Here is a 22452-nt window from a genome sequence, read left to right on the forward strand (position 1 = left end):
AACTTTAATTTGGGACAAACACATTCAGTGGAATAATTGTCATTTTTATGTTGTAGATATAGATAGAAAAAAATTTTATCTATAATTTTAATATTATGTGGATTAATGAAAATGTTTTAGGTTGGGTGCTATGGCTCATGCCTGTAATCCCAATACTTTGGGAGGCTGAGGCAGGGGGATTGCTTGAGGACAGGAGTTCGAGACCAGTGTGGTCAACATAGTGAGACCTCATCTCTACAAAAAATAAAATAAAAATGTTTTAGCGAATATCATCTACCTTCATTTTTAACATAACAAGTTCACTGCTGGGCACAGTGGCTGATGCCTGTCATCCCAGCACTTTGAGAGGCTGAGTTGGGCGGATCACACAAGGTCAGGAGTTTGTGACCAACCTGGCCAACATTGTGAAACCCTGTCTCTACTAAAAATATAAAAATTAGTATGGTGTGGTGGTGCGTACCTGTTGTCACAGCTACTCGGGAGGCTGAGGCCAGAGAATCACTTGAACCCGGGAGGTAGATGTTGCACTGAGCTGACATCAGGCCACTGCACTACAGCCTGGGTGACAAAATGGGATTCTGTTTCAAAAACAAAACAAAATGAAACAAAAATTAGCTGGTCATGATAGCTTGTGCCTGTGATATACCAGCTACTCAGGAGGCCGAGGCAGGAGAATCACTTGAACCCAGGAGGTGGAGGTTGCAGTGAGCCGAGATCACGCCATTGCACTCCAGCCTGGGGAACAGAGCGAGACTCCGTCTCAAAAAGGAGAAAACAAAAACCAAAAAACAAGTTCACTACAAAGCTATTTATGGTTTATTATTACCCAGGAGGTAGAAAATAAATACATGAAAACATCAATTAGTCATATTTTGTACCTTAAGTTTTAGTACATTTATTAACTTAATTTATTTACACTTAAAAGTTTGCATTGTGTAAGAGGTGAAACTATAAATGCTAAAAGTATAGGTATCAGAAATAAGAAAAACAAAAGAAGACATCTACCTGACAGTTTTGCCTTAATGACCATCCGAGTTCTAGACTTTAGGCAAATCAGCAAGACTTTGAATTTCATTCTTCTCATTAGTGAAGGGAAGATGCTAAAGCCTGATCTATCTTCACTGGGTTGTTGAGAAGGTGAGTTGAAAAGATTTAGAAAAGATTAGTAATGGTGATAATGATAGAATAGTAGCAATAGCAGCTGTTTACCAACTATCTGTAATAATAGATGAAGCACCCTTTAATTGTAAAACATTCTTATTCTGATTGTAAAAATATTTGTATTTTGGTTCTCGGGGAGTTTTTTCTGGATTCTGTCTTTCACAATGTTAAGCCAATGCAGAAAGTCTTATTTTTGGAAAAGGAATCAAGAGGGAGGAAAATCCTCAACCTGTGTTATGTTACTCAATCACTTAGTACTGGCTTCTTTTTTATTGTCTTTATTCATTTCTAAAACTAGCAGTTGGTCTAGATTTCAACTAGTTTGCCTTGTCACAGAAGTGATCTCAATATTTGAGATATTTCAAAAAATTCAAGTGTTTTTTTCTCAGTTATAAAGCACATCTTATAACCCAGTCTAGTTTTCTTCCCTCTGCACTGAATTGTTGGGTGTTGGTAATGGAAATTAATACATTATTCTGACAACTATAAGCACACATATAAATTTGGGGTCACTTAATATTTTTTATATCATTAAAATTATTTGTAAATCTCATTTTAATAACTGTTATTTCCAGTCATATGGGTGTTATATAATCGGTTTAACCACTCCATTAATTTTTGTTGTTCAGACTTTTAAATAAATAACAATGTAGTAAAATATCAGAAAAAGATCTTTTAATATCTTCTAAACTTCTTACCAACAATGATTTTTCCTTTCTAATAGTACCTGGAAATGTGTAATTCATTTAATAACTTGGTCTCACCATTTGCAGAGAGAAGCAAATGGAGCTTAGCAGATAGCTAGTCTACTAACAATGAGCCACTGTGTTCAAATTTAATAGGGTAATGTGCCTAGTTACTTACCTGTAGATAGCTTTCTGGGAGGTCTCATGTTAATGCTAATTTGTGAGGTTGAGTTCCACCGTATGTTCATTTAACTTACACAAATTCAATGATATATTCGGAGTAAACAACTTTCATTTTATCTCTCTCTCTCTCTGTCTCTCTGTCTCTCTCCACACACACACACACACACACACACACACACACACACACTCTTTTTCACATAATATGGTCACTGAATGCTCCTAACTACTTCTAGTTGCAGAAACAGAAAACTGCTGCAGTGCTGGGGTTAAAGTAGGATGAGCTGAATTTAGTAAGAGACACTACCATTTACAGGACCTGTGCTTACTGTTCTGTTTTGTCAGCAATTTAAGAGATTTCCAGGGTGATTTTGACTGCATGCAAATTTTGCCTTACACATTGATCTTAGAACCTTATCCTGCCTTAGATGTAATGCCCCTGAAATGGAGATTTTTGAATCAAACCATCTCATTTTTAGTAAGAAGTTTAACTTACATGGTTGATGAAAATATGGTAATTGAGTTGCAAATCATAAATTCAGTTTTACCTTTCAACAAATAAGTAGACAGTCTTTTTCTTATACAATTTATTCCTAAAAAATAGGTCATGTTCCCATAGGAACAATGTAAGATGGGGATAGAATTCTTGATCAGGGACAGAGTACCAAATAACACCAAATGAATACGGTAAAGACAAAGATAAAGCAGCTATAAATGTCTGTGATCAAGTAAAATAGTAACATTTAAAGGATATTACACAGAATTTTACAGCTATGAGGGAGCTTAAGGATTATTCCCTTCTAGGCATTTCATTTTAGATATGAGAAAACAAAGTCCTATAGACACCAGGAGGATTTACCAAAGCAAGAAATTAGTAGCAGAGCCAAAACTGGAACCAGATGACCCGCCTTCGAATTCAGTGTCTTTCCACTATACTGTACCGTTAAAAGTCCTGCAAAGACATATCAATAACTATAAAGTATATATGAAAACAGTACTTTCTTGAATAACTTATTTAACTAATAAAGTATCTAATTAATTAAATAATTAGTTAAATTATTCAATAAAGTAGCATTTTATTATTATTCAGTAATAATTGTTACATTATTGATTAAATAAGTAGTATTTTCATGTATACTTTATAGTTTAAATTATTTACTAATTAATTACTATATTGTTAACTAATTAATTAGTTAAATATATTATTTAGTAAATAATTAGTAATTTAGTTGTTTAGTAAATAATTAGTAATGATTTCATAATTTGCAAATAGATAATTTAAGTAAATTTAAATAAATGTAATGAACTTACTTTAGTATACAATAATTAAACAAACATTAATTTCGCTTTTTTTTTCAGAAGACCTATTGGTAAATCATTTGGATGGTGTATTATCATTTTTTAAAAACTGTCCCAAAGCTTGCATTGATGCTGTTTCAATTCCATCCCTCTCCCCACAATCACACAATTCACCTCATCCCCAACAAAAACTGTATCAGGGATGGCTTTGAATAATAGACAGAGTAAGAAAATATATATATATATCTATATATATATAGGACAGTTATGGTCCTTCAAATTGACATTTGTGTGTTGACTTGAGGAACCTCTTAGCACCAGCTCAGAAGAGCCTTGTGACCATCTTGCCCAGTTTCCTGGGCACACCATCCACTTTTCGTCACCCACATGGACCATTGCTATAATGGCATTGACAAATGAAGGACTGGTTAGACAATGTCCACTTTTTAATGACATGAAAAGGGAGACTGTTTTAGCAACTTGCTCATTGTTGGCATAAATATTCCAAGCTTTCATGGAAAATTCTGTATGAAAACAATTTGTAAATTTCATGAAGAAAGGAGAATTCACAGTTCAACTTCTTTCCCACCCAAATCATTTATTCCTGCACATATTTCCCCTTCACATGAACACTTGAAAACAAAAGGACACCAAGTTCCCTGTTTTTGATCTCAGCAGAAATAGGTGGACGCCACTGTCAGTATCAACTCCACTCCATGTCAAGACTTAGTGAAGAGAACAGGAATCTATTCGTCAGGCTCTAGATCAAGGTTTAAAAATAAAACAAAAAACAAAACCTGAAAACAAATAAGGCAAATCTTTATTTTTCAGGTGAAAATGGTGGAGTCTCTTTTAGGAAGAAATGTGGCCTTGTTTTTGCATTATTTTAGAAATGAAACGTATTGTTCTTTTTGATAATTTAAACTCAGTGTACTTTTTTCCTCAGTATATGGAACTTATAAATAGTTTTTCTGCATCATTTTTATGATTTCATTTAGAGAATTAGAGATCATATAAACAATGTGTCTTAGACATATTCATCTTTCTGAAAATTCATGACTCCAATTATTAATTTTATTTTTATACAACTTATTTCTATTTCATATTGAACTCTGGTGGGCGAATCAAGGTAAATAGTACAAATTTAAATAATAATGGGCATTTAAAACAATTTAAATAATTAACTACTGCATATTCTTCTTCTGGACACTTTTTCACCATTTTCAGGGGTGTTTATTGTTAAATATGTCATATAGATTAGCATTTTTATATGTTTCCTGGGTTTTAAAATAATAAGTTCTTATAATATTAAACCTACTCTTGGGCTGAAAATATAAAGGCATCCATTCTGCTACAGCTATCCTTAATAATAGCATAAAATATTGATGATGAAACACTAAACAGTGAAGTAAGACATGAATGAAGTAATGACATTGATTATTGAGAGGATGCTTAATCAGCAGGGGAGAAATTTAGGAAAGTTTTGGCCTTTTTAGTTGCTATGTTAATTCGGTTGGCTCTTCAAAACATGTAATAGTAACCCATTTCTCACTTCATCTGTATTGATTTGAACTTCAGAAATTGAAAGGAAAAGGTCTTCCAATCCCCCGAATTTTGCATCTGCTTCAAAGTGTTATGGTCCTTCTTATGTTATTTAAAAATCATTCCATAATTTGTTAATATATATTGAACAAATCAACAATGTTGCAAAGAGAAACCTGTTTTTCCAAAGTTAGGAATGGACATTTAAGGACAAATATGGTTTCATTAGATAACCTAAAGAACTAGGAACAATGAAGAAGAGCAAACTGTAAACCCTTGAAATCTGTAATTCTTTCCTTGATGACTAAGACACAAAATTGGCCCTTTGGTTTATAATTACTGCAGTGATTCTAGAACTAAATAGATGGTGCTAAGTTTATAAATCAGTGCACACACATCGTTGTTATTGCCAAAGGATCTCAGTATAAATTTCTACGTTCCAAAATTATGCCACAAAAGGCAATATAAAATGTGGTTTGAATATAAATACTGTTTATGGTCAGAAGCGTAATAAACACTCCAAAATGTTTGTTGAGTTATTATCACACATAGGGCTTAGAAAATATATACATACATTATTTTGACTCAGGTATGTAAGTATATTTATATTTTCTATGTATATAAAGTAAATTAAATGCAAAAATAATTTTAATCACTTACTTGTTTAAAATACTACTCAGTAGACAGAGTAAAAACACAAAATCAAGAACAGATCTCTGGATATTTTCTGAAAATATATTTTTCTGTTATATTTACAGCATCATAAAAACATTTTACATATTACATTTACTATAAAAATATAATAAAAGTAATATTTTTAGGAGTCATTGTATTAAGGACTTCGTACATATTATATCATTTAATCATCTGAGGGGTTCTATGAGGTGGAAATTCTTTTATTCCAGTTTTTCAGAATAAACCATCAAGTCCTTCAACTGCATGAACTAAGTCATACAACAGTAATGGAAGAGCCAAGATTTAAATCCAGACCTGTCTTGATTGCATAGTCTCTTATCATTCTCTCTCTTCCTGAAGCTGCAAAGGATGCAAGTTTTGCATGTATAATGTTTACATGCCAATTTGTAAGCAATGCTGAAGAACTATAAAATGAGAAATTATGAAAAAAGTCATGGACTTTATGAGTAATAGTTTTCATCCATGTCAAAAAGTCATAGATTTTAATGAATAATAGTTTCATCCATGTCAAAAAGTCATGGACTTTATGAATAATAGTTTTCATTCATGTGAGTTTCAGGATAAATAAGACAGTAATCTCTAATCCTTTCCTCCCTTTAGCTTTGTAATAAAATTGTATTTCTGGTGAGTTTTGTTGGAAATCGTGGCACGTTCACCCGTGGGTACCGAGCAGTCATCCTGGATATGGCCTTTCTCTATCACGTGGCATATGTCCTGGTTTGCATGCTGGGCCTTTTTGTCCATGAATTCTTCTATAGCTTCCTGGTGAGTACATCGCTATGTGGACAATCACTGCTGAAAAAGTATACAATGCTGCTGCTTCTTATGCCTCTTCCTTTGATTTTTTTTTAAGCAAAGCCTGACATTTAGGACAAATTATGTTATTTTTAGAATTTCCTAGGAAAAGCGTGAATTATTATCATTCGTAGTCTTTTTTTCTTTGGGAAACCACACAGGTGGTGGAGTTCTTTATTTCCTCTCTGAGAAGCAACCAGTCACCCCACCTCTTGACCCAGGCTTCACATGACAAGGGCTGCTTTTGCTTTCAGCCAACTAATATTTCCCTTTACATTTAAAGATTCTACAGAGTGTGGGAGACAAAATAGGAGTATATTTTCTTCGGTACTGAAATCACTGTATTTTATTTATAATATCAAAAATTATGCATACCTTTAGAGTGGCATGTAAGTAAAATGAGGGGAATTAAAAAAAATCATAACAAAAAGACAGTTGTTTTAAGAACAGTCTTTTAGTTATCGGTTTAATATGTCATTGCTGTTAAACTTATCTACATATATTTAACTCATTAAGCAGCTCTTTCAGATTTTTTTCTAAAGGTTGCTTTTTAAACAAATTCTGATTTACCTTCCTACGTATGTACTGGTTTATAGCCATAAACCAGGAGAGGAGTCAATACACATATGTGATAATATTTTGAGACTTAAAAAGCACTACCAGGTTACCATCATGATGCCATAGGAACAATTTATTTATCTTTCTAGTTCATAGTTGGCATGCAGTGGAGAGCATTGTCCAATGAGATGATCCCTGAAAACAAGTTAAAGATCTAAAAACATTTTGTTGAAAAATTTGCCTGAGTCATGAGGGACAAATCCAGCACCTCCTGCCTCCCTATTATCTAGCACACCCATTTGAGAAGACTGAAATGAGGCCAATTTTCCATATACCCTCAAACATTTGAAAGAGCCACAGTGAAGAGTAGATTTGTCTATTGTATTTTCATATAAACTTATAGGCAGTTAAGTTAGATTATTCATTAGTAGATATTTTTTCTGTTCTAACAATCTAAATGAATTCTTTTTGCCCTGATTCACCAGAAAAGTTCATTTTTTAACCTGTCTGTGATATATAAAGTCCTATTATACCCAGCACTTTTACCTGACTGACATGTAATATTCTGTAATTTTTAAACTACTTTACTGAAGTATGATTGACATACAGAAAGCTATACCCGTTTAATGTATAGGATTTGATGAATTTATAATACTTTTGTGCTCAACTTTCTTGTTTATAAAATGGATAGGGATAGTATGGGAGACTAGGAACATCAAGATCCATCAAACAGAGAATGTGTTAGTCCATTCTCACACTGCTATGAAGATACTACCTGAGACCGAGTAATTTATAAACAAAAGAGTTTTAATTGATTCACAGTTCCACATGGCTGGGGAGGCCTCAGGAAACTTACAATCATGGTGGAAGTTAAAGGGGAAGCAAGGCATGTCTTACACGGTGGCAAAAGAAAGAGAGGAGAGCACAGGGGAAACTGCTGCTTTAAAAACCATCAGGTCTCCAGAGAACTCCCTCACCATCTCAAGAACAGCATGAGGGAAATCACCCCATGATCCAGTCACTTCCAACCAGGTCCTTCCCCTGACACATGGCGATTTAATTCGAGATGAAATTTGGGTGGGGACACAGAGCCAAACCATATCAGATAACATGAAAAACATGTGAAATGATGTACTCATGTTTATGTTTTTATTAACCCCATTTTCTAGCTGTATTTTCCTCTGGTCTTTTATCTTTCAAATCTTACAGTATTGATGCTAGTTTGTTCTTATTGGGTTGGTTCTGAAAAGGATATAGTCTATTTTGATGTTTAGAGTACTAGAAGAAAATTGTAATATACATAATACCAAAAATCATATGTAAGCATATTTTTAAAGATTTTTTATATTTGAAAAAATATTTGAATATTAACTACCTGTTGTACCCACAATTGTCAGTCCTTTATCCAGAATAATAAAAACCACACTCTAGATTTTGTTTTCAGAAATAAATGGAAAGAACAATCAGCCTGCCCAATGTCAACAGCTTTTGTAAGATTCTGATTCCATGGGCCTAGAATGGAACCCAGGCATATGCATTTTTAGCAAGCATCCCAGGAGCTTCTGAAAGCTATAAACTTCCTCTAGGGCTGAACTACAGCACATTGCCAGATTTTTTTTTTTCTTTAAACCTCTGCTGAGTTAACTTAAAGAAAAATCTCAACTATGTCAACTTTCTGCTTAAATAAATTTAATAAGCCACAGTGTCGACAATTTGGAAGTTGAATGTGCATTAGTTAATTTGTCTGTACTGAAGAATATTGACTTTATTTCTAAAGCTGACTGCTCCTTCCAGGAGGTAAGTAGATAGCAAAATAGACTTTAAAAAAATTTAACCATCATAAAATAGCAGTTTCCTAAGGTGAGCAAACAAGTTAATATCTAGACAGCAATTATTTGCAAGACTACAATTAAATTGGACAGTAACTGTATAACCCTCAGTACTCAGAAAAAAAATAGACAAGGCCCTGAAAGGGTATATGACACATAATTGATCATTTCAGCTAGTTCAGAAACTCTAATTACTGCCCGCAGATAGAAGACAAACTCCAATTATTCCAATTTTTAAAATACTATTCATTTCCAAACAGATATTTATACCTTTCTAAAAGTGAATGTGATTTTATTGCATTTAACCAGATTTTAATAATAAAACATGTACTTTCTAATGTATAATTTCAACTTTATAATGTAGCAATAAATTAAATTGTCCTTAGTGTCTACTACAGATTGCAAACACAGAGCTTGACTAATGCATAGATTTTCTACTACTGAAGACAAAATAGGTAGTAACCTATTAGAGAAAGTCAATTAGCAAAATTACATATTATATTTTTGTTTCTACTTCCATTTCCAAGTATATACTAAAGTAATAGGTTTTTTTTTCCTCATTATACCCTGTTACTAAGGAAGGATGTTGGCATTTTCCAAATATTTTTAAATTTCATCTCTAATCCCTTGATTAAATAATACATTTAATGAATTTCTCAATTATTCATCACTTATGAGGACCTAATTCAGCATTCTCACTTAAGCCATTTTACATATTCTGGAAGTAACAGCAGAATATCAGTAAGACTAAAAATAAAGAATAAGTAGCTAAGTTGGTAAAGTACAATATAACTTTTCTGAATTCAAATGTAAGACTAAGCTATTTCTTTTTTTTTTTTTTTTTTTGAGACAGAGTCTCGCTCTGTTGCCCAGGCTGGAGTGCAGTGGCCTCATCTCAGCTCACTGCAAGCTCCGCCTCCCGGGTTTACGCCATTCTCCTGCCTCAGCCTCCCGAGTAGCTGGGACTACAGGCGCCCGCCACCTCGCCCGGCTAGTTTTTTGTATTTTTAGTAGAGACGGGGTTTCACCGTGTTAGCCAGGATGGTCTCAAACTCCTGACCTCGTGATCCGCCCGTCTCGCCTCCCAAAGTGCTGGGATTACAGGCTTGAGCCACCGCGCCCGGCCAAAACTAAGCTATTTCTATAATGTTTTAGTAAATTGATACTATGTTGGTTATGAAACCCACAGATGCACATTATATGTTGTGCTAGATGTATCTTTACAGAAAAACAGTTTATTAATATATTCTAGCTGGAGAAGAAATAAATACTTTGGTTCATTTTAAGGTGGTTTAGGTTTTTTTTTATATATAAACTAGAATGGTTTGCATTTGTATTTGTAATTATATTTATGTTTGTTCACCTTTTCCTCCAATGCCTTCTTTTCTTATTACTGTTTTCTTTATCTTTGTAGCTTTTTGATTTGGTGTACAGAGAAGAGACTCTGCTGAATGTCATAAAAAGTGTCACACGAAATGGCCGCTCAATTATTCTAACTGCAGTCCTGGCTCTCATCCTCGTCTACCTGTTTTCCATTATTGGGTTCCTTTTTTTGAAGGATGACTTCACTATGGAAGTTGATAGGCTGAAAAACCGAACTCCTGTTACAGGTATTGCTATTACCACTAAATGAGGTTTCTCTGATGGCAGATATGACTTGTGTGTAGCTTGTTAACAGGATTACAGATAAACCCGAATGGAGGAAATGTTTTATTTTATTCCTTTGAGAATATGTTTACAGATAAACCCAAATGGAGGAAACATTTTCTTTTATTCTTTTGAGAATATGTTTGTTTACTACTAAGAGTCAGGAATGTGAAGTACTCTTAGGCTGTATATTAGCTGTCAGTGTGTACAGGGAAATACTTACACGAGAAACATCATCCCAGCGCAGTCTCAGTAAGAAAGTTTCAATAAAGCTGAGGACACCCCCCTATCCAAAAGATAGTCAGCAACTTCAATGCAGGATAATAACTTTAAAAATCTTTTCTCCCTCTTTTTCCCTGTCTCCCCCAAAAGTAACAGCGAGCATCATTCACAATCATTATTCCATACATGTTTGATCATAGTATATAATATTGTACTTAAATAATTGAAAATGATAAATGCTTTGATTTGAAACCACCAGATCATAAGAAATTTGCTCAAAATATTGAGCAAAACAAAGAAGACATGCTCAAAATATTGGGATTCATGGACCAAATCTATCAGTGTGTGACTTTCAGAATTTTTATACTCTCTTTATTTTTGTTGCTACTGGTTAGACACCATTCATTTATAATCAGTGTGATTCCTGTGGTGTTAGGCTTTATTCTCTCTGTGTTATTTTGATTTTTTTATTTATTGAGCTTTCTGAAGTGTGTTTCCCCCTTTCCTACCTTGTATTGTTTTGGTTAAGCTTCCGAAGTTTATTATTCTTTTTCCTCCTCTCCTGCTTTGCTGGGTAGAAATCATAGTTCTGCTCTTTGCTAATGGTTTCTCTGGGTGATTCTGTTGACTATGGGTTGTAGAGAATGGAAACCAAAATATGACACTCTTTCTCCTCAAGCCATTACATTTAAAACTAGGATTTAATTAGTGATGCCTGGCAAATGGTATTCTCTCTTGCCTTTAACAAACATTTGTTAATTACTAAATTGATAATATATGGTAGTGTCTTTCTTAGATTATGGCATTTAAGTCTATTAGTAAGTCTCAGTCATCAAAGCACAGAATGGAAACATCATATATGTGGACTGGAAGTTATTAAACTTGAGACTGTCCTGAATTTTATACCTAGGTATTATTCTTTATTCACAAGAACATAAAGTATTTTCTCTTACTGTCTTTCTTGTTCTTCTTCCTTAAATGTTACTTTTCCCAGAATTTTACAGGTATAAATATAGGGACCTGTGTTTGTATGTATGTATGTGTGTGTGTATATATATAGACTGTCTGCTTCCCAAAACCTCCACATTAATTATTTTAATTACTTACTAGATTTGAGGCATGATGACATTGAGTAACTCAGTACAGATTGAGTCTAACACTGAATCGTAATTTATGAAATCAAAATGTGTGCAGCAATTATTGTCTTATGAATCAAGTGGTAAATATTTTGTGCTCTTTAAAAAGTAACTTGGTTATCATTGTATTATGAATATAAATATTTTCCTTGGAGAAATGCCTTTTTTCTTTTTTTGTTTTTTACAAAATGGACAACAGTAGACCAGAAGTTTCAAGCTCTTTATTAAAAATGTATGTACATTCATATAGAATGCTGTTAAATAAGCTTTTATAAATACGATGAAAACCCAGCATATGGGAACAGTTAACAAAGTTAAACCCTTGGTTATTCATAGATTAAGAGTGTTTGTTTCATAGATTGAGATTATACATGACATGATGCCCTAGGAAAAACACCCTTGTTTTCACAATATTTTAAATTTCATTTCTAATGCCATATATTGTCTCTGTTGATACACAGAGCTAAGTTTATTCGTTCATGTATTGAACACTATTTACTTGCAAAGTTGACTATGTATATTGAGTGACATTGAGAACACCCCTGGGTAGCCAGTGAAATTTGGAAAGAAGTATGCAACTCTTTAGCGAATGAGAAGAAAAGATCAGAAAACCAGTTGGTGGGAGCAACGGGGAGAGGTTGAGAGTTCTAAAGCTGAATGGTAAAGCCATCACAGGGTCCTGTGAGAGTAGAGGATGGGTAATTGGCAAATGCCATTGGAAACACAGATCCTGCCTGTAGGACCAGAGGAATCTGGCTTGATCGATGAAATAGCTGCCACTTGAGCAATGATCAGGAAATTGGTGTCTTAGAAAAGTCTGTGAACTTGGAGAGAAGGATCTGTTGAGAAGTGGAGGTGACAGTTTCTCTCACCCACACCTGTCCCTCTTCCCCATTTTCAGGGCCACTCTCCTGTTTCTCACGACTTCTGTTTCTCACCTTCATTTCCACTCACCCAGAATTCTGCAGGAGCCGCCATGTAGCTTCCCCACCTGCAGCCTCTCTTCTGCCTGCCCAAATTACTCATTCCAACCACAGCTCTCACTGTCTCTCATTGGTTCACAGCCTTTGGATCTGCATTGGATGTGGGGTTCTTGGTTTAAAGTAGTGGCTGGTAGCTCTGGTCACTCTGGCTGGTCCATGCCTTTGTTGACCTCTGTGCCTTTTGTCAGACAAATTGCACCTGGAATCACCCCCTTTGCTCCCTGCCTTACCTTGATGAATCTAAGTCCTATGACTCCTTTAGATGGACCCTTTTCCAAAAAGCTTTCTGTTTTTTTTCCCCCTCCTAGAATTCACTTCTTCCTCCTCTGATGTATTACATTAAAAAAAAATCTGTACTTCACTGTCTCCATTCAATTATAAGGTCCACAGATTTATCTCCATGTCCTCTAGTTGACTGTTGTTCTCCCAAGCCTCAGCTCTGGGCCTGTGGAGCCTAGCAGGATGCTTCAGTAAGTAAGGGAATGCTTTAAGTAAGGGAATGGCCACAGGGCATACTCCTCTCCTCTCACTTTCTGACCCCCTACACCCACCCACCCTCAACTTAGGGTTAATGGGGATGTGCCCACCCTCAGGGGATGGAGGTAAATCTGTGGACCCTTTCTGCGGAGGACACTAGCTCTCTCAGCCTCACTCTGCCTCCTCATGTTTCCTCCAAACTCCAGCTTTCCTTTGCCACTTCTACCCCACCTCAGCTGATGAGTCCGAGTCAGGGTAACCAGGGTGTGGCATTGCTGGGAAATGCACATCAATACTGCTACAACCTTTGTAGCTGCAACTGGACCCACCCTTGTCTCTCCATCATAAAGATTTCCCTTGATGGCTCTACGTGAAAAATAGGTTTGAGAGGAACCTCTTTACTTCATATTTGTTACTAACAAAAACATTTTTAAAAATGAAACATTGTTTCATACAAATAGGAGGGTGCCTATTTTCTACTCTATTCTGGGTCAGGGAAATAGGTGGTGAGCCAGGAAGCAGATGGATTCCTGGGGACTATGGAAGAACAGAAGATCCTGAACACAGATCTGGCAGAAGATTCTTGCTCCCCAAGGCATATGATGCCCTTAGTTCCCTAGAGCCTGTACCTAACCATTAGAACCACTACCAGCAGCAGTCCCTGCCTCAGCTGTAGGGACCAGTGGCTTAGGGCTCAGGGACTGCCAACTGCATTGAGGGAAATACGTTCCTGGCATCCCAAGTCAGAACCCTGAATGAGTTTGCCCATAGAAACATTATTACACATGGTTGTAAAGGTCTACAGTATTAATACTTTATCTCAACCACTTAAAAAAGGTATAAAAGGCTTTTAGTGGGTTGGGCTATGAACCTATTCTCCATTTATAAAATTGCTTCAATAAGCAAAACTGTGTTCAGAATTCCATACTAATTTCCTAGGACTTTAGGAACACAGCTAAGTTGTAGTATGAATGGCTTTAATTTACATATCTTTAGAACTGTAGGTTCAGTTTTCATCAGGTGCATATTTGACTCTATATTATGTACTACTTTGTATTTTCTTAGGCAGTCATCAAGTGCCTACCATGACTTTAACTACCATGATGGAAGCATGTGCCAAGGAGAACTGTTCACCCACAATTCCAGCTTCAAATACAGGTTTGTATAAAGGACTCTGGGTCAGTATGAACTTGATATCTCTGAAGTTTTATTTGGTAAATATTATTACATCTTAGGGAGTTGCTCTACAAATTTCATGATGGATTGAAATAGAAGAATAGAGGGTAAAAGAACCAAGATGATTTGAACTGGAGAAAAGATTCCCACATTGGTCATTTTGTACCCCTCTCCTGTCCCTTGTATTGTTTCTACTCAGGAGGATTCAGCACATTTACCCTGTGGTATGTGCTGCTGAAGATTCTATTACCATATTGCAAACCACACTGAATCCCTTTTAGCTGTGTAGCCTTTAACACAGGATAGGGAAGAGCATGGGCTTATAACTCAAAGGACTTGGTAGTAATCCTGGACCTGACACCCTATAGCTCTGTGTCTTGGACAGTTATGCAAATTTCCTGGACTTTGTTCAGATGACTTGCCTGCCTATCTCTAGAGAGAGAATGAGAATGAAACTTTCCCTTCCTCCACAGGATCAAATGGAACCATACATACAAAAATAATTTTTTAAACTATGAATTGATCTCATAGGATGTGGCAGTCTGGAAACTATGGCATGTGTGATATTTAATGAACTGTAGAAGTTAGTGATCTGTTTCCTGAAGCAGCAAAGATTTAGGGAGTGTATGTCTTCAAATATCTCAAGGGTGGTCGTATACAAAAAGGAGCAGATTTAGTAGGAGTTGATGTGTTGTATCTACAGAGGGCAAAGTTAGACTTAGGACAGATAAGGGAAGAAAGAGTTAAGCGTAGTGTAGGTGTGGAGTTCCTCAGTTTCCATCTGGGACCACACTGTTTGTCTGGTCATAGTGATAGTGCTTTCTTTCCTAAATGTCCTTTTCCTTGAGATGTTGGACTATTGCTTGAGGAATAATGAATAGACCCTTCTACTGTAAATATTTTATGCTTTTTGACCTAAAGAGAGAATTAAGCACCTAAAATACATTCCATCCAGTGTCCCAGCAGCCATAGGCACTGTGGGCAGCTGTCACCAGAACTTCTCCCCCCTGCTGCCTGCTCTCCCAGTCAAGGCTCACAATAAGAACCAGCTCATTCTTGACTCATATAGCAGTATTGTGCTCTGCAGTTTGTAAAATCCTGTTATTTGCATTCTCCAGTCTAAACACCTCCAATTTCTTTAGCCTTCCTCACATACTGTAACAGTGACTACTGCCATGACACTCCAGGGCAAGCAGTTGAAAGGTGCTATCTTATTCTGGATACTGGAGTTTAGAACCACATCACACTCTTGACCCATATTTGGCTGACCGTTGGCTAAAATGCCATCCTTCACTGGTTCAGCTGTCAAGTCATAAACAGCCACCCTGTTCTCATATAATTAGGAGTTTGGGACTTCAAATAGAAGCCCATGCATTTTTTTCTATATATTTTTGCCAACCCATAATCCCAGGATATCCCAGTTTGACCAGTGAATAGATCAGGAGGTTTTTGCCCAGATGATCTCTAGGTTTCAGGTCCCTTCCTGTTCTAATGTGCCATGAGCCTCACGGTGTCTGTATGGATCCGGATTCTGTCAAGCAATATATTTATTCTCCCTTATGTCCTCAAGTTTGACACACCCTTACACAGAAGATGGCAAACTATGTCCCATGGGAAAATATGACTTGCCCTAGTTTTATACAGCCCTAGAGCTAAGAATGATTGTAAAATTTTTATTTTTTTTTTCAAGAAAAACGTGAGGGAAACTGTATGTAAGCCTAAGATATTTGCCATCTGGCTACAGAAATTTTTTTTTTTTTTTGCCAGCCTCTGTTCTAGAAGATTTCCATTAAATGTGCCAGAAATGCATAGGACAGCAGCGCAGTGCTAAGCTCTAGAACATGCTCTCACATGGACAGGGTTGCATTTTGCACAATTCTTCAGTTGCATAGAAATCTCTCTTAAATAAACTGTTAATATCATTCAGCCCATGTTTCTCTATCTTTTTTGAAATGATTTTATGAGACTCTTTATCAAAGACATTTTGCCAAAGCCCAGATACATGATGTCTGCTACGTTTCTAATTTGAGGTTAGTCTGAACGTGTACTGAATGCACTGATAGCGTGGGATGGTCCTAACTCACGCTGTCTCTTTAGTGATCCACTTTAGTATCTTGTCTTGGTGTCAAACAGCATTTTTCAGCAGCTTGCAGGATCTGTCACAGTCTCAAATTCAGCTCTACAGGTGTCCCTCATTTTCCATCATTATCCGTGACTTTTTAAAAAATCACTTTTTAGAAAGAGATATTTTGAAAACTTGGACATAGTTGAAATAGCTGGGTAAAATTAAATGACTCTTGGGATCTCTTTGGCCACCCCAAAGTTCAGATGATTGTCATCAGTATTTGTTTCTTTTTCAATTCAACATTTTTCCCCTTGAGTATGAAAAATAATATGTTAAAAAGTTTATTATTAACTTTTTATTATTTTATTTTAACAACATGGTTCCAAGTATCAGTGGCCCTATGCTTGCATTGGTCTTCTATCTCTGAACATTTCTCTACTATTGTTTCCTTTATTTTAAAGCAAATATACTTTAACTGTGGTTTGATTTCAAGACAAAATATTGCTTTGCTAGTGAACCAGCAACAAAGTTAGTAGTCCTTCTTCCAGAGTGTACAGAGAGGGCTGACCCAGTGGGCCCAGCAGAGGATCTGAGTCTTACCCACAGTGTGGTAGCCAGGGCTCCCAAGGCACGGACAGAGAGAACTGCCAGGGCCACTCTCCTAGAATGGGGTTTTCCAGGTCATTCATAGTGTGAGACTCCCCCAGGATGGTTGACTGCCCAGCTCTGTGTAATCCTGCAAATGTTAGGCTTTATACAGCTCCCCAGGCATGACTGTTGATGCTCAACCAGATGGTCTATTGTAATTATTTCACATGTTAATACTGTTGTGACATTTTGATCTTAAAATTTAAAAAGTAAATACTTTTAGAAAACAGGACAGTAGTTAAGTCTATTCAGTATAAACCTTGATGATGAGTATGATAATATAGTAAAAGCCTTGTACATTCATTCCTTCATTCATTCTTTCATATAGTTACATTTGTTGAGCCCATACTCTGGGCCAGCCACCATGCTAGGTGTTGAGGACACAGTGTTGAATAAACAAACATGATTCTGGCCTTTATAAAACTTCTAGTAAGGGAAACATAAAAAGTTATAAGATAAGGTGAGTATTACTAGCAGTGCTATGGCTGATCATCACAATAGAGATTGGCTGTTGGGAGATTAGACAGAGAGACCTTTCTAAGAGGAATTACTTAAGTTGAGACTTGGAGGATGAGAAGGAGCTAGTCAGGCCAAGAGGAGGGGGAAGTGTGTTCAGGGCACATGGAACATCCGAGAGTGAATGCCCTGAGACATGTTCAAGGACGTGGAGAAGGCTTACTCATTTCAGGTACTGCGTTGAGCACATTGTGTGCATTATGTCACTTAATTATCACAACAACCCTGTGAGATAGATAGATACTACTAGTTATCCTTACATTTTAGGTAAGGACCCTAAGGAAAGAGGCATTAAATAGGTTGCCAAGATCACGTAGCTAATTAGTCAATATATATCGACATAGATTTCAAAGCCTAGGTTCCAACATTCTGTCTTATTGCCTCCAAATTAAAGGATCACTATAAGTTATTTCTTCCCTAACCAAAATTTGAGATTATTTCATTTCACTGAGTATGTTTGGATAGATTTTCTTTAAACCTTTCTTTATACCTACTAAAGGCAATTTCTTGAATATAAATATTCTCTATTACATATTTATGAACTGGAGTTTATTTTGTCCCCACCCCTACCCCAACCCCCCAGGAACATCTGACAATGTCTAGAGACATGTCTGGTTGTCACAGCTGGGATGGGGTGCTACTGGCATCTAGTGGGTAGAGTTCAGGGAAGCTGCCAAGCATCCCGCATTGCACAGGACAGCCCACAACAAAGAATCATCCAGCCCAAAATATTAATAATGTTAAGCTTGATAAACTGTTATTCATGAACCTGAATACAAACTCTTATAAAAGGCTTCCCAGGAAAACCTCTATAACCTGCACTTCACCTAATATATTACACAAAGAACATCATTTCTCCTTCCTATGGACAAATGGTGACTTGTTCCTCCCAGGCACACTGGGGAAAGTCTCTATCTTTTAGGCTGCAGCAGAGCTAGGAGTTGGGGGAAGAGGTGGAGATGATTTTGTAAGGATAGCTGCCAGAGTAGGGAGGAAAGCGAGGATTCCATCTGGAGAGTGGAGGAGTTTCATCTCTGGAGGTGTGTCACAGATACTGCCGGAAGCCAGAGATGGTGGCAATAGCTTTTCACAATTGGGGAGTATTCCTCCATCAGTAATGAAAGTACAGGAATGCCTGTATTAATCTACTCTTTCTCCCATACACTTTTTGTATTTGACATTGTAAGTGATAAAATTCATCTGTTTGAAAATGCTATGGATTTGATCTGCTAGCCTTTGCCACTTTTAAATTTTGACTGCATGTAGTTAACTGCAAAAGTAGAGTGAAAGCTAGAACCTGGGGTTTGTTGTGCAGCATGTGTCACTTAAATTTAAAAATAACTTCTATGTCTAAGACCAGGATTAAATTTTAACTTGCAAACCCTAGTGTGCATCTGTGACAGCCTTAGTTTGTTACCTTGTGGACAGCAGGTCCATGTTACAAAAGGCGCAGACATACACAGTAGCTTAATAACAAGCCTCACGGTGACTAGGAGGCAGAGTGGCCAGCTCCCTCGGAGGGCTCCTGTGGATGCAGGGAAGGTCATTGTCCCAGTGCCAGAAAATTCACACAGTAACTGGCAACCAACTGTGTTTAAAAAAAAAAAAAAAAGTTCGTATTTCATTTGCTGCAGACCTCCCTGGTTCCTGAACAAAAATATTCACCTTAAAAAAAGCAAGGTCTTTTCGCAACAATTTACAAAACACAATTATAGTTATTTTACAAGTAAAAATCATTTGAATGTACATAAAAAAGGACAAAGTTCACAGACACTTAACATTTATGAATAATTCAAATTTAATATGTTTGGGTATTTTACTTTAATAGAAAAGATTGATGAATACTGAAACCAGTCAGCCTTAATGCATTCTACATTTTCACTTCCCACTGGGTCCCCAGTGTTTTAATTTTTTTTTCTCATTAAAATTTTTATTTCTTGTTATTTATTTATTTTTCCAGCAGTACTGACAGTTTGGATCTAGTTGAAATTTTTAAAATCAGCGTTTCCACCAATGAATTGATTATAATTAAAGCTTAAGACTAACAAGCATAAGGTTTTTTCTTTCTCTCTCTCTCTCTGTCTCTCTCTCTTTCTCTTTCTTTCTTTCTTTCTTTCTTTCTTTCTTTCTTTCTTTCTTTCTTTCTTTCATTTTTGAGACGGAGTCTCGCTCTGTCATCTAGGCTAGAGTACAATGGTGCGATCTCAGCTCATTGCAACCTCCACTTCCCGGGTTCAAGTGATTCTCCTCCCTTAGCCTCTGAGTAGCTGGGATTACAGGCATGTGCCACCACACCTGGCTAATTTCTGTATTTTAGTAGAGAAGGTATTTCACCATGTTGACCAGGCTGATCTTGAACTCCTGACCTCAGGTGTTCCACCCACAAGAGGTGTCCATTTGCATTCATACTTTCAAACGAGTCTCAGCAACAATCCCTTGTTTTCTAAGAAACCATAACACTGAATAATTTAATTATTAAAGCAGAAAAATGACATTATTAAATACTGTTATTCAAGCATGGCCAATATTTTTTAAAATTTATAGATTAACACCTCAGATTAGAGGGAACTATTTCAGAGCCACTAAAATATGTTTGTATTCCTTCCCTCATATAAAAGATTTGATTTGCATTATAAATTAAGAAAAAATACTGTATTTTACTAGTCAACTGAAAATGAGGATTATTTAACCTCATAGAATTCAAGCATAGAATTTGTTGATTGTTTTAAAACCAAAACTTTTCATAAGATTTAACTACCATCTCTCAGTAAGGATAATTACGATAGCTAGAATGTATTGAATCCTAACTATATGCCAAGCACTGTTTTAAGTCCTTCATAGGTATATATTTAGTTTTTTTAAATGTCTCCACATTAAAAGTCTATTTTCACTAATTCTTTCCTTTTGTTTGTAAGCAACATGTTCTCTCCCTTCTTCTTCTTCTTTTTTTTTAATTTTTAATTTTTAATTATTTTGAGATGGAGTTTTGCTCTTGTTACCCAGGCTGGAGTGCAATGGCACAATCTTGGCTCACTGCAACCTCTGCCTCTCAGGTTCACGTGATTCTCCTGCCTCAGCCTCCTGAGTAGCTAGCATTACAGGCTTGTGCCACCACGCTCAGCTAATTTTTGTATGTTTAGTAGAGACAGGGTTTCACCATGTTGGCCAGGCTGTTCTTGAACTTCTGACCTCAGGTAGTCTGCCCGCCTCAGCCTCCCAAAGTGCTGGGATTACAGGCATAAGCCACTGCGCCTGGCCCTCTCCCTTCTTTTATAACTACCCCTGTGTTTATCATTACTTCATGGCCACCATCAGCTGGACCATTGTTCTTACCTCTGAAATCTTTTTCTTGTCATCATCTGTTCTCTCTCTCTCTTCCTACACACATCTTAGGTCCTAATTCAACCTTCCTCTGGGTTTTCTTATTCCCCAAAACTCATATCCTACTAGTCTCCTTCCTTTAGTGCCAAATTTCTCTGTAAAACAGTTGACCGACTCTCTCTCCTTTAATTTCTGCACTGCTTTTTCTCTACTATTTGCCTTCTTCCTACTGTTTCCTGATGACCCTATTGTTTAATCCAGTGACCGTTTCTTTGCTTCTCATTGCCTTTGACTATTCTGCAATTTTGACATCTTTAAAATTACTATCTTCCTTAATTTGGATCACAGTATCCTCTGAACTCTCTTGTCCTCTCTGACTTTTAAAAATGTTTTATCATCTTCTCATTCTATAAACATACAAATCATCTGAGATGCTTTCCTTGCCTTCATCAAAACACCCTACATCCAGTTCTTCCTTCTAAATGGCCTATTTCTATGGTCTAATGGGACGATCCTTCTCCTAAGTCACCCATGACTGGGAGGCCTCAGAGTTGTATTTAATGCTGCCTTTCCACTTCTGCCTACAGTTCTATCAGCTTCCTTTCATTCATCCTTTGCCTCTTCTCTCCCATTACCCTGGTTGAGGCTCATAGAACATCATGCCTGAATTATTGCAACTGCCTCCTAAGTGGTCCTTCCACCTCCAGTCATTCTTTCCTCTTCATTTCATCCAGTATATCACCCCTAGACTATTTGTCAGAAATCACCGCCTTGAATATTTCCTCCCCTACCCCAACTCAGGCTTTCCATGATGCTCCATTACCTGCCCAATAAAATCCAAACTCCCTACAGCTTCACAGAGAGCTCCCAGTTTATTGCTCCAGCTTCGTCTTCCACTCCTCTCACCCATACTTACTGGTTTATTTGCTGTTCATCGTACAAGCATAGATTTTTCTACCTCTGGGGCGTTCTGTCCCTGGCATGTGAAATGCCTTTCTACTCAAGTCTTAGAACATTGACGAGTCAAGGCAAACTCGATTCTACTACTTAATATAGAGTCTACATTAATTAGAGGGACTCCCCTCTAATTACCTGTGTACAGTTTCTCTCCCTATTTCTATCTCTTTGCATCACTGCTACTTCTGCATTTTTGTTTGTTTGTTGTTTGCTTGTTTTTTTTTTCCTTTTTTTAAATTTTTTATTATACTTTGAGTTCTAGGGTACATGTACACAACGTGCAGATTTGTTACATATGTATACATGTGCCATGTTGGTGTGCTGCACCCATTAACTCATTATTTACATTAGCATCTCCTAATGTTATCCCTCCCTCCTCCCCGCTCCCCACAATAGGCCCCGGTGTGTGACGTTCCACTTCCTGTGTCCAAGTGATCTCATTGTTCAATTCTCACCTATGAGTGAGAACATGTGGTGTTTGGTCTTCTGTTCTTGTGACAGTTTGCTGAGAATTCTTGTTTTTTTTTTTTTTTTTTTAAGAGACAGAGTCTCTCTGTC

At 36.6% G+C, this 22452-nt stretch overlaps 1 protein-coding gene across 1 annotated transcript in view; it reads left to right on the forward strand.

Moving 5' to 3' along the window:
* Positions 1-22452, forward strand: part of ITPR2 (inositol 1,4,5-trisphosphate receptor, type 2) — a 494095-nt gene that overhangs the window by 410523 nt on the left and 61120 nt on the right. Inside the window, exons 50-52 of the mRNA XM_011946983.1 lie at positions 6165-6329; positions 10161-10356; positions 14277-14369. Coding sequence (XP_011802373.1) covers positions 6165-6329; positions 10161-10356; positions 14277-14369 — 454 coding nt within the window. The remainder of the gene's footprint in view (positions 1-6164; positions 6330-10160; positions 10357-14276; positions 14370-22452) is intronic.

Source organism: Colobus angolensis, unplaced genomic scaffold (assembly GCF_000951035.1).
Source record: "Colobus angolensis palliatus isolate OR3802 unplaced genomic scaffold, Cang.pa_1.0 Scaffold256, whole genome shotgun sequence".
Lineage (NCBI taxonomy): Eukaryota > Metazoa > Chordata > Mammalia > Primates > Cercopithecidae > Colobus > Colobus angolensis.